The 12,719-nt window shown below is 37.7% G+C and overlaps 1 protein-coding gene across 1 annotated transcript in view; it reads left to right on the top strand.

Annotated features, from left to right (window-relative positions):
- LOC138055992 (fibroblast growth factor receptor 1-like) overlaps window positions 1–12,719 on the top strand; it is a 64,666-nt gene that overhangs the window by 12,270 nt on the left and 39,677 nt on the right. The window contains exons 7-13 of the mRNA XM_068901848.1: window positions 1,239–1,490; window positions 7,167–7,439; window positions 7,829–8,101; window positions 8,629–8,652; window positions 9,226–9,315; window positions 10,528–10,540; window positions 11,448–11,641. Coding sequence (XP_068757949.1) covers window positions 1,239–1,490; window positions 7,167–7,439; window positions 7,829–8,101; window positions 8,629–8,652; window positions 9,226–9,315; window positions 10,528–10,540; window positions 11,448–11,641 — 1,119 coding nt within the window. The remainder of the gene's footprint in view (window positions 1–1,238; window positions 1,491–7,166; window positions 7,440–7,828; window positions 8,102–8,628; window positions 8,653–9,225; window positions 9,316–10,527; window positions 10,541–11,447; window positions 11,642–12,719) is intronic.

The raw sequence follows: 12,719 nt of genomic DNA, 5'->3' as shown, positions 1-12,719 counted from the left end.
AAACCCACCAAGGGACCCAGGGTGTGGTCTTAAGGGTTGCTTAAGCTCCTCATTCAGTAAGCTGGAAATGAATGTCACTAATTATCTTACCATAGTCATGTCTTTCCTTACAAGTTTTGGTATTCTTAATTAGGGCTAGGGTAGTGGCACTTTTAGCATTGAAATTGTTACATTTTCGTATTCGTTTTTTCATGAAGTGTTGTGAATTCGCAGAAATGCTAAGTTATTAATATCAGAAAGGATTGACTGATTTATTCATGCCCATATTAGTTTCAACCAATCAACCAAGAAACCAGAAATTCAAATTGAGAAAGCATTACATAATTAGTTATCACTGAAAATTTGTGCCTAAGACACCAAACAACTGGACTGCCCCATTAATCTAAGAATTTGTCACCTAATGCTTATTTGGTCTTCGTACCCAACAGGCTTCAAGTTGGTGAGATGACAAAGTTTAACAAGGTCTTTTCACCCTTTGAGGCCAATTTGTTTCTGACACGGTGCATTTCATACGTTGATTGTAACGTTAACATAACAAAGTTGAAACACTTCGGTCACCAAAGATCCCCATTTCTTCAAAATGAATAAGTAAAAAAACTCAATCCTTTCAAACACTTGGAAACAACAATGTAATACAGCAAAAACCTCGCAATTAAGCACCTATTTTGAAAACCTGTTAGTTTAAAATTACTCAGTTAGACCCCCTCTAAACAAGAACCTGTTGACTCTAGAATTTGAAGCTGGTTCTTAGTTCCTAAAATCTAAAAAATGTGTGCACTTTGACAAATAAAATCAATTGATTGATGTTCTGAAGATTCGTGTGATATTTCGATTTTACTTATTATACTAATTTTTATGTGATTTTTAAAATTTTATGTGATTTTTAAAATTTTAAATATGGGATGGGGAAAAACTGGCTGCTGCACCAGGGACGAAGGCCGAATAACACTAAACTATGTTATCTACTATGTGTTTCTTTTAATCCAGAAAATAAGAACCTATTTAAGAACCTAGATGGCCTAGATTTCTGTTACAGTGTAATTACCATTATGTAATAAGAACCTGTTTAGGCTAAATTGCAGAATGGAAGGTTCTTACTGGCGGAATTGTACTGTATACCTATCCAAAACATATCATCTCATCTGCATGGTGATACTTTCTAAATTGTGCAAGTTGAACACATATATATCACTTGACGATTGAGCAAATGTAATGTTTATATTTTTCTTTTTCTCTAGCTCCTCCTAAGATGGATGCTTCTCTTAAAAAAGACTCTATGCCCGTGTTGTTGCACTCTACATTACAATTAAAATGTATTGAGAGAGGAGACCCAGAACCAAACGTGACCTGGACTAACAATGGAACGCAATTGTCCAATAACAACACTTTTGTCATCACTAATGTGACTTTCAAAGATGCCGGCCAATATGGATGTGTTGCAATGAACAGGGCAGGAAATATAAGCGGCAACATTTGGATTGACGTAGTAGGTAAGTCAGCTAAATGACAAGGCACCCAAAGAAACTGTGTGACTATTTGAATATTTAACTGTAACATAAATTAAAATGGTCTTGAATTGTAACACATGTAATCAAATCAATCTACTTTACATGAAATGTCATCGATTGAGCAACAACAAGAATAGCATGCAGTCGTACATTTAATTAATTATTACGATCTTACAAACGATGTTATAACAGGGCTGGAGCATATAAAGTAACTTCGACTCTGTAAAGTCACTGGAAGCATCCTTTAAGTAAGAGCGATTACAAAATCTTGCCATTTTGGTTTGATTTCGAACCAAGAGATCAAGAAATTAAATTGGATGAAGTCCACAAGCCATTACAACTTGCCATACCCCTTCGTATTGCATTAATGGATATTTTCGTGAACCGTGAATTGCCTTTTCTATTTTCAGTGAAATGTGAGATGACATTTTTTCCTCGTAAAGTGTGATTTTGTCACTTGACATAAGCCGTGATTTTTGAGAATACTTATCCGTGAAATGAGAATCGGGTGTTTAATTCTCCGTGAACTGTGACGTGATCTTGCTTCATGGTTTTGTTTGTTTGTTTGTTTTTATATTTATTTTTTGGGAGTAGGAGCCCGAGAAATTATAACAATGGACTATAAATATAACTCAGCAGAGCAAGGTAAAACAACTACATCTGGATTGCAAGATTTACTGGAACAAGCTTTCGACACATTACCTCGCTAGCCTTTACAGAGGGTCTCAATGGGGTTAAGCGTGAGCCGTGAAAAATCGAAAGATGTTAACCGTTAAGCGTGAAAATGAAATAATAAACCTTGGGATAGGTAGTATTTTGAAATATTTAGTGTTAAGAGACTTCCGAGCACTCCATACCGTTTTAACTTTCTTACGCCTGCTTCCTCTAGTGCTACTAATAACCAGGTTGAAGAATACGAAAGTGACTCAGATGAAGGCGTTGTAGTTGATGAAGCCGAAGATAAGGTCTGGAAGACAAGCCAAGGCCTAAGAAATTAAGACCCTCTTGACAGCTTTTTTGGTCAATAAACACGGCGAAAACAAGCTCGGGAATCGTCTCAGAAGGTCGCGAGGCTCTTCCCAATGAGTTTCTCTATGGCAGACGGCTCTTTTTTTTTTTTTTGTTCGTGAATCGTGAAATGGTCATTTAATTGTCTGTGAAATGTGAAACAGCCATTTTATTTTCCGTAGGTTTGAAAGGCTATTACTGCAAAAACATTGGCATGCTTGGATAAAGCCTTGCACAACATCCTCAACCAAATTCGTGGGTTTTATACATATTCATATAAATACGTTTATTTTACGTCCCCGTAGGGCTTTGCAGTGAAACATATAACAAGATAAAAATAATACAACACAGAATAAAATTAGTACTACATAAGTAAAAGTTAAGAATTCAGACATTTAAATCAAATACATACTGATAATTAAACTATTTCATAGCTGGGTATTTAAGGCAGCTGTAATACACCTTATTCCAAAATGGCCGCCATTTTAGTGTTCTTTTGTTTCCATGTAAATTAAGGTTAAATATTCTTTTGAATTTTACGTTTGAAAGCGAGGCCATAAGGGCCAATTTGCATGAAAACAAAAGAATACTAAAATGGCGGCCATTTTGGAATAAGGTGTGAGCGCTGATCAATTAGAAACTTCAACATTCCCTCCCCTCTCCCCCCCTCAAGTTACCCTGACGTTAACCTGACCCTTACGCTTTAGACTTTATATTCTTTCTAACGTTTTGTATCTCACTCGAATATGTAATTTATCTTTGTCACTTAATCATAATTAATTATGCATGTTTCGCCTAGTTGTTATACGGTCCTAACGGTTTTTCAAATATTCTGTAACTGACGACGATGTTCGGAACATCAGAAATGTCTTATAAATTAAAATGTCGTAATCTTCTTACAAACTAATCAAGTCGGGAAATTTCAATAAGCAAGTCTAAGCTTCTCTAACTCCAAAACACGGCAAAGGTGGTTTAACGAGAGTACTGTATTCTTATCAACAACAGAGCCTAGAGCGTTTACGACTGCATGTATTTTAAATTGTTCAGTGCCGGTTGATTACCTCAGAACATAGAGCTTTTACAATGAAATTGGGGTGGGAAAAAATACCATATTGTATTCACTCTATAGTATGACAAAGACGAATTACACAGCCAAAATTCCTTTGAAGACAACTTTTGAAGACCTTTTTTTGCAAGGCAATCGCTCACAAATGCTATATGTGTTCCTTTAAACTCTTCCATCTCGTCCAAACACGTGTTTAAAGCTGTTAGTGACTTCGGTGCCCGAAAAAAAAGATCATTTGAAACCTGACACTTCCGGTTCAATTTCCCCCTCCCCACAGGGGCAAAGGTCAAATTCCCCACCCCCGGGAAGGCCTCACCCGTCAAATGCCCGGGGTTTGCCCGGGATGGAAGGGGGAGGGGATGTTGAAGTTTCGATTTGATCGACGCATAATCTGCAATCTGTAATCTTATAAGTTCAGCTTGCTGTCCATTAGGAGTTTTTTTCTCATCATAATTTTAAATTGAGCTAACGATCGACTTAACGTAATATTCTGCGGTAGAGCGTTTCAAAGAGATACTACTCTATAATAAAAGGCTCTTTGGCTAGTTGTAGTTCTAAGTAAAGAAATATTTAACAGCTGTGAGTTTGTAGTTGTACGGTTGATATAAATGAGCGCTTAATTAATTAATGAACTGATCAGATAAATACTCCGGAACGAGGCAATTCATGCATTTGAATGCCATAATTGAATCGCGGTAGAACAAGTAGAAATTAGACTAGATTACAATAAGTTTCTGTTTCTTGACGGATTTCCTTACGACCTACAACGCTGACCAATCGCGCAACGTAAACGCTTCTTTTAAGGGCCACTACATCTGTAAAAGAGATGACCAGTACAAAACTACCTAAAAGGCTCACGTCCTCCTCTTCAGCCACCTATGAACTGTCCCTAAACGAAATTATATTACACCAATTCCAAACCATTCGTGTTAATCGCTAAAAACCTGACAATCAATCTAATCCACAGCAGCACTTCTGAATATCCAGGTAGTTCGGCCTCAAGACTATTCGCACCACATAATGCAAATAATGGAAAATACCTCGAGCACATAAAGCAACAAAAAGACAATCGTTTTTGTTGTTGAAACCCAGGTCAGAAGTTGGCGTGGACATTTCATTCACTTACCTATAGCTGCGTTAATTTGGGTTAAAGCCCGATTTTCATATTAATTGGTGAGTTCCACAAGTTTTGTTTTATGGTAAGCATTAATTTTAAAACGGCTTCCCAACACATTCGAAAGTAATTATGCGAAAGAAGTGAAAAAATGTAAGTGTCTATACCAAATTTGATCAGTACAGACCATAAAAAACGAAGAGTATTGACAAAAATTCAACGAAATGGTAAACAATTTAGGTGTGGTTGATTCACGTTAATGTTGTAGTCTATTCGCACACAAGTTAACGAACGGTAGCATCTATGTTGCAGGTAAAATCCGTTCTCAGGGTGAATCCGTTTTATTTAGGTTAAATTGGTGATCCTCATTTTAATCTAGGTTGAATACGCACTCTACCTAATCAACCCCCTATAAAAAGTTGAAAACACCTATACCTTCACTTAAGCTCTGTCTTACTCATATCTCACCTCATCTTCTTAATGTTTCGTATCATCTTATCGGTTTCTGTATTCATACACTTACCCATTCAGTCTCAACATTGCAGCATAGTAAGGGAACAAAGAACTGTACTATGCACTTACCGGTACTCCGCGAACTCGGACCTTCCAGATCCATAGTCCTGCGTCTTCACTACTACACTACAATGGCGAACATTCTCAATCTAATACAGTTCTTTTCATTATTTACGTTTGCATAATAAGTCATTTGATATTCATGTATAATAACCAAAACTAATCCTAACCTGCCCCTAATTTTTCTCTTACTGCAAAAAAAAAAAAGTTTCTTCCATTCATATGATTGCGTATTCAACATAGGTGAAATGAAGATCACCAATTTAGCCTTAAGTCAAAGCGGATTTAACCTGAGAATGGAGTTTTCCGGCAACGTGTACACCTTTTGACCGTGCCATTTAGTGTTCACAGACATGTTAACAATGAAATCCACAGCGTATGTGGGTCCTATTCAAGGATTTTTGCTTTTTCACGCCGGTGTTCGCAGACTACACACATTATCTGAGAACAAAGCATAAACATTTGACTCGATTTGCGTTAATTGTTGGTTTCAGTTTACAGTGTCCCCAATTAGTGCTCCAGCGCTAGAACGATTTGACACTTAAATAAAGTTCCTTTCCTTTTTCCTTTCCGCAGTGAAACTAATGGCTTGAATCAGATTGTGTACTGTTTACATGTCCTAAAGCCCACTACAGAGACCCTTACTAATAGGCCTATCATGGTCTATACAATCATGTGTCCATGGAGATATAGCCTCAGGACCGATCGCATTTTCCTCGGTCTCCTGCGGTTAACAATTAAATTACAGTAAAACCGGTTGTTCGTTTGCTCGCCACTTTGCAATATTGTCACGCAATGTTGCGTTTTTGATTGGCACTTTGCTCCGAGCAAGTTGAGGGTTTAAGTTTGCCAACGTATGCACAGTTGAAGTCCAATGGTATGCCTCGAACTGTAATTATATTGTGAACCTTCGCCATAGTTGGTTTGGAATTGATTACTTTAATATTTTGGAAGGCCCGTCAAATGGATTTGAAATGATTAATTTCTCCGAAGAACGTTTACGCGTGGAATCCAGTGGTGGTGAACGGAGATGTTGTTGTATGGACTTTCACCAAGGACTTTTCGAGAAAAACCAGTTGCGCTTAATGCTAAGAAATCGTGTTGTTGAATTGATATTTCATTCCCCTTACAGTCCTGAATTTAATTCTTGTGAGCTTTGTTCCAGGTCGATGAGGGCATATTTGAGACAACACGAACCGTTTTCCCAGACCTTGCGGTAATTCAAGGTTTGCAAACAATCACACAAGCGATACATTGTGGATTTGTCATTTAGGAATTAATTTTTGCACAGCCTCGCGAGTCCGACCCAATGCAGAGTTATTATGCCGTAAATTTATATTCTAATAAATGGAGATCAAAGTTGTTTTGAACAGGTACAAATACCTGACTCTGCATGGGAACGTAAAGAGCTGGCAGCAAGTTGACATTTGAACTTGCAACTTCCTCGGAGCAAACTACCAATCAAAACACCAACATTGCGTCACAAAATTGCAAAGTGGCGCTCAAATGAACAACTGGTTTTAGTGTAAATCGACAAATCTTTGGCCAAGCCAAGTAACCGCCTAGATATGCACAGGAACCTCCAAGAAAAGAAAAGGTGTTACTATTGTTGACACTTTACTTACTTTAACTTGTGGAAGTCAAAGCAGTTTTTTTTTTCCCAGTAGGGAACCTGAAAACTTGAGTTAACTCGAGCTGGGTGGATATGAATGACATGATAAAAGCTCACTCTGCTCTTTGCATGCATAATCAACAGCCGATTCTTCCATCTCAATGCACCCTTGTAGTGAATTATGCTAACTACATGTGGATGTGTAAGGAGATCATTTTACATATTCAAGTATCATCTCAGTGGTTTTTCGTATTCAATAACCTAGAATTACTTGTCTTAAAATAGTCTATCCTGTGGTTGATGTCTATCCAAGAAACCAAACAGTTCCTGAGGGAAAAACAACCAACATCAGTTGCAAAGCCAAAGGAGAGCCACTTCCAAAATTATCTTGGAAATTTGATGAGGGAGAGCTTCCCCCAGCTGCTGTCATTATGAATACTTCGGACGGGTCTCTACTCCAGTTACCAACCATTACAAAAAGGATGGAGGGAAGGTATAAGTGTAAGGCTACAAACAAGGCCGGTGAAGAACATTCCACGTCTACTCTTCATGTGTTAGGTTTGTATTGATTACAAGATGTAAAAACCGTTTTCAAGAAATCCAGGCTGACACATTAGTTTTTAATCCACGGACTTTTTTTTAAATAAACAACCAAACTGACGTCTGTATGATTTATCATGCTTTTACCCTAAAGTATTTGTGCAATCATGTTTTATAAGCTGTAAAATAGTCCTGTTTATTTTTTGGCTTTACTGCAACCAAAAATGTAGAAGTTGTTGACGCAGGAATAGATATAAACTGATGCATAGCCGACTGAAATTTCGGCTACATAAGATCGTTCAAACAAAAAGGTGAACACAGTCTTTCATGAATTGCAACATGTGACCAGTTCGTGATGTAACAACACTATAAATCAAAGCATGCATTAAGTTGTATTTCATCTTCAGAAAAGCCAACTGTCGTGATCTCTGGAGAGTCTTACCAAAGGAAACTGGAAGGTGACAGACTTAATCTGATTTGCCTGGCCAGCGTCCCAGCATCGAAAATAAGATGGACAATAAAAACTGTTTCTGGGGGTAAAATGGCTTACATTACTAAGAATGGGAACAGGAGCCTCCTCATTATTGAGAGTGTCAAGGTTTCTGACAGTGGCGAATATATTTGCAAAGCCAAGAATGCAGCAGGCACTGCATCCTCGTCTGTTGATGTAGAAGTTAGAGGTATGTAATATGGAAGTTGATATTAGAGAGTCTAGTTTGATAATTTCTACATTGTACAAGAAATTAAACTAAAAAAAAAACTACGCGACGGTGGACTGTGTATTCACAGTCAACAGTCAATGGGTAAGGCTCTGTTGAAGAAAAATAATTACGCACTCTGCAGATAAACGAGAGTGTCAACAGTTTCCAAAAGGGAAGAAGGGAGCTTAACAACAGCAACCATAATATGAATATGCGTTACTGTTTGTGAAGCTTTCTTTCAGTCCTTTACCTCTCCATGGCTTGATTGGCAGCTGTTTTGTGATTGAAAGGGGTTAAAAATTTGTTCTCAGACAGGGGGAAGGCAATGTAGGCTACATATAAACTCCCACACTGGCACAACAACTGTGAGATCAACCCTAATCAATAACTTACGGTGATTTCAATTTAAAATTTAACAAGTGAAAGCGGATGTAAAATTCTACAAGCAAAGTTGTGTCTGTGAAATCTGTTGTTTCCATTTTTTTTTTCAATTCTTTACACCATAGCTTTGCAAGTACATGTACAAGCAGGTAGGTTTACATGTATGTTTCCTCTTTTATTGTGAAGTTCTCTACTCCTCGGTCCCCTTTCAGGGGCACCCAACGGAGGTGTTCGACAAAGTATGTGTTCTGCAGGTGTGTATTGTGTATCTGCCGGCTCAAAAAAAAAAATGTGTGGGAAGTTGCATGGAAAAATATTTTTGTTTTGCCGGCGAATTGTTTACAGTGTGCTCGCGCTCTTGTTCTGAGGGCTATTCGTAGTCAATGTGCTCTTCGCTTCCCCTCCCCCCCCCCCATCTCCCTCCCTTCTACCCTCATTACTGAATGGTGAATTCGCCGAGGCCTATTGCCACGTCCATTTTGGCGAACGATGCATTCGAAACTTGTTAATATGCTTGCTGGCTGGCAAACGGCAGTCTCGATATTATGAAAATTGTTGACTATTTTGGAATTACACTCCTAGGGCAGTAGGATGTTCCATCTCATGAAACATTGAAAAACAAATTGCTGCTCTTTTTGCAATCTGGATTCTCTTCCCTTACCATGTCAATTTTCTTCTTATGTTTTACCATAACTTGAAATCAAGAACTTTCATGTTTACAGCTATAGAGTGGTACTATATTGTCGGCCCAGTGTCTGCTGTTGCAGTAACAGCATTCATCGCCTGGTACCTTTGCAAACGACGCACAAGGGGTAAATGTAAAAACCTGCATACATACATTTTTATTCTTAATTCTTAAGGATCTTAAAACGTCATACACAAAGAAATGCTGTTATAAATAGCAACAGAACTATGAAGATACTATACCCCATGTTTCTGGAGAATGTACTCCATATAGCAATAGTCATGTACATTCTGATTTAAATTTGTTTCATGTTTGAGAGATCTACTTACCAGAGACTCACGGATACTGATACAAAAAGAAAAAGATCGAAGTGCTCCAAAACAGGACTCGTGAACTTCCACTATTACTAGCTCGGACTGCGACCAATCGGAAGGTTACAGGGACGCCACTTGAAGAGCACTCCGATTATTGTGAGTTTTCCTGAGTCATTACTGCACTTATAAGTAAATCAATTCAGCATTGAACAAAGCCGTAAAATTCCGGTTATAAGCCCTGGGCTTATACAACTTCGTAAGGGGTTTTTGGTGGGCTTGTAAGCCGAGGGGCATATATCCCGAGGGGGGAGCTTATAAGCGGAATAATAATAATTTAAAAAAAAAACGTTTCGAAATTGAGCTACAGCAGTGTTTATGGAAAAACGTTTTTCATTTACTAATTTTTAATTAAACTTTCAATCCTCATTATAAATCGAATGCATTTCAATTTCAAAATCAAAACTCGACAACGTGAACGTAACCAGAACGCAGCAAACCGGAAGCTCAGAGTTCATGTTCGCTGTCATTATTAAAATTTTCATGTTTAGTTTACTGGGGTGATTCTTCCTGCTTTTAATTCTACCAGTTATTATTTTTCCACAATCTTTATTAATTTTGTGTTTGAAGTAGTACAGGGTTATGCAAAAGTACTTAATATCAAGAAAACAAGGAAAGATAGAGGTGGGCTAATATCCGGGGAGGCTTATACCCGGTTGATTTTTTTTGTTTCCAAGCAGATATGGTTATAACCAGGAGGGTTATAAGCGGGGGGCTTATAACCGGAATTTTACGGTATTTTACAACAATAAGAGTTTGTTACTAGAATTTGTCAGCACACATACATGTACCTCATTTTAGGCTACTGTACTAAGCGGTTGCAAGGACAGTAGTTTTTCCTCTACAGGCTGTTCAACACTAAATACTCATAAAATCCAATATGCAAAAAAAATACTCCCATGCTGCGATACATGATAAGCAATCGAACACAGTAATACCCAAACTTAAAAAGTCCTTGTTTTCTCTAGATATTGGTGTGAGGTATTATTAAAGTTATCAGTTACCTTGATAATTACGACCACATGATAAATTGCAACTATGTGAGAACAATCTCTGGGGACACATACCAGAATAAGAACACTTGCTGTCCACGAGAAAAAAAATTGTGGCTAATTAACACAACATGGAAGTCAGATGAACATAATAATATTGGAAACCTGGTTTTAATCATTCCTGTCAATCCATGTCCACATACTAGTGAATCTGACCAAGGCTATCCTTTTTTTTTTCGCATGCTATTGTTTTCATTGGTTTGCTGAGAAGCTAGAGCTAGGTAAGTCGAATATTTTAGAAGCCAAATACACGAGTTACGCTGAATTGTGTTGCCTGTGGCTGTTGTTACCAAAAAGAAAAGCCTTTAAAGGATGTCTTCTTCAACACCCGTGGTCACTTGATACCCGTTACTAGAATAAACCTTCTTAGGAAGACTTCTTATGAGGTTTAATGTCATATAAAAAAAAGTGAAATCGTGTCACTTTTTTTTGTCTTCTAACTGAACGTTGAAGCACCTTAATATTTAAAAAATGTAATTCAAATAATGCAAATTTAGAATATGTGGATAACTATAGGTGCTCAGTGAGCTGCAACACTGGAGCTTTGGTCAAGTCAAGGTGTTGCTTGTAGTTCCAACACAGTTTTGAACAACGATCTCTTAATTCTACTTGAACGGCTAATGCAATTATCATCGTTTCTCTAACCTTCCCTTTGTTATTATCGCAGAGGAATTAGTTTCATGCTTTTGATTGTTCAATATGTAGGATCTAGTGAACAGATCAATGACATGTCAGCAGAGTGTGTAAGAAGTGCATGTAAGCTTTAATTCCATGCCATAATTTAGTGACGAACAGTCAACCCCACCATTGAATAATTTATGAAAAACAAATTTAAGATCAACAGATTTTGAAGAAAGTCATGAGATGAAGTTGATGGATGTTGAAGTGGATGAATGGGAGATATCTCGTGACCGAATAAGACTCGAAGAGGTCATCGGCTCAGGAGCATTTGGAACAGTTTGGAGAGCAACTTTGAGTCGTAAAAATGGGAAACCTGGCATACGTTTTGTTGCAGCAAAGTGCTTCACACGTGAGTAACTTCGAATTCCAAATTACTCATTAATTTGACTGCACAGCATATGAAATTCAGTTTATGGTACCCAGTGGAGCCACTTTGAATTTGTATTTTTGGTCACAATCAACGTGAAATGCTGAAAACCGAGGGTTTCAGGAGAATGCCTGCTCAAGTGCATTAAGATTTTTAATTATCCCTCTAAATGAAATGCTGTTCATTTTAGTTTCAATATTGCAGGGAAGCATGCATTTTTCGTGCAAAAATAGTTAGAAAATAAATCTGAATGGTTCCAATAATTCAAATTGGGGATATTTTAAGACGATTTTCTTTTCTACTAGCCTTGAGATCATTGACAACAGCATTTTTATTAAGGAGCTGATCGCCCCCAATGTGGCACAATCAATGGTGCCTGGGAGCAATCCTTACCAGTTGGCAGCCAGCTCCTTTTGATCTTGGAATCTACAAAAATGTGTCCCACAGGTAATGAGGCCTGTTAATGGATTGCCATATGGCAATCCAGTCGGATAACGAGTTGTTTTTCTTCTTCTTCTTCTTCTTCTTCTTCTTCTTCTTCTTCTTCTTCTTCTTCTTCTTCTTCTTCTTCTTCTTCTTCTTCTTCTTCTTCTTCTTCTTCTTCTTCTTCTTCTTCTTCTTCTTCTTCTTCTTCTTCTTCTTCTTCCTTTTTTTTTCTGTGTTGGGAAAAGTATTTCTTGTTACTCCCCTGCTAAGTAGTGTCTTTGTGCGTACAGTCCTCTGCGAGTAGTTTTTGTAGGCTTTACGCAAATTGGTCTGGTTGAAACAGTAGAATATTTAATTAACCTACAATGGTGTCGGTGTCATAGAACAAAGGATGACATTTGAATACACACAGTTTATTTCGGAACTTCCTGGAACTTGCTGTAGCAATAAAAAAACTTGAACTCTTCGATTTGAAACAGGAAATAAAAGTCAAGTACGTTTATGACCGTGAATCCTTAAGTCGTGTGGTTGACTGTTCTTGTGTATTCTTCTGTCTTCTTATGTGGTACAGCCGAGAATCAAGAAATCACGCAGTCCTTCAATAACAAGTTCTTGTTTTGACCCAAAAGCCTTG

Source organism: Montipora capricornis, chromosome 7 (assembly GCF_036669925.1).
Source record: "Montipora capricornis isolate CH-2021 chromosome 7, ASM3666992v2, whole genome shotgun sequence".
Taxonomy (NCBI): domain Eukaryota; kingdom Metazoa; phylum Cnidaria; class Anthozoa; order Scleractinia; family Acroporidae; genus Montipora; species Montipora capricornis.
This window is presented reverse-complemented; position numbering and strand designations above follow the sequence as displayed.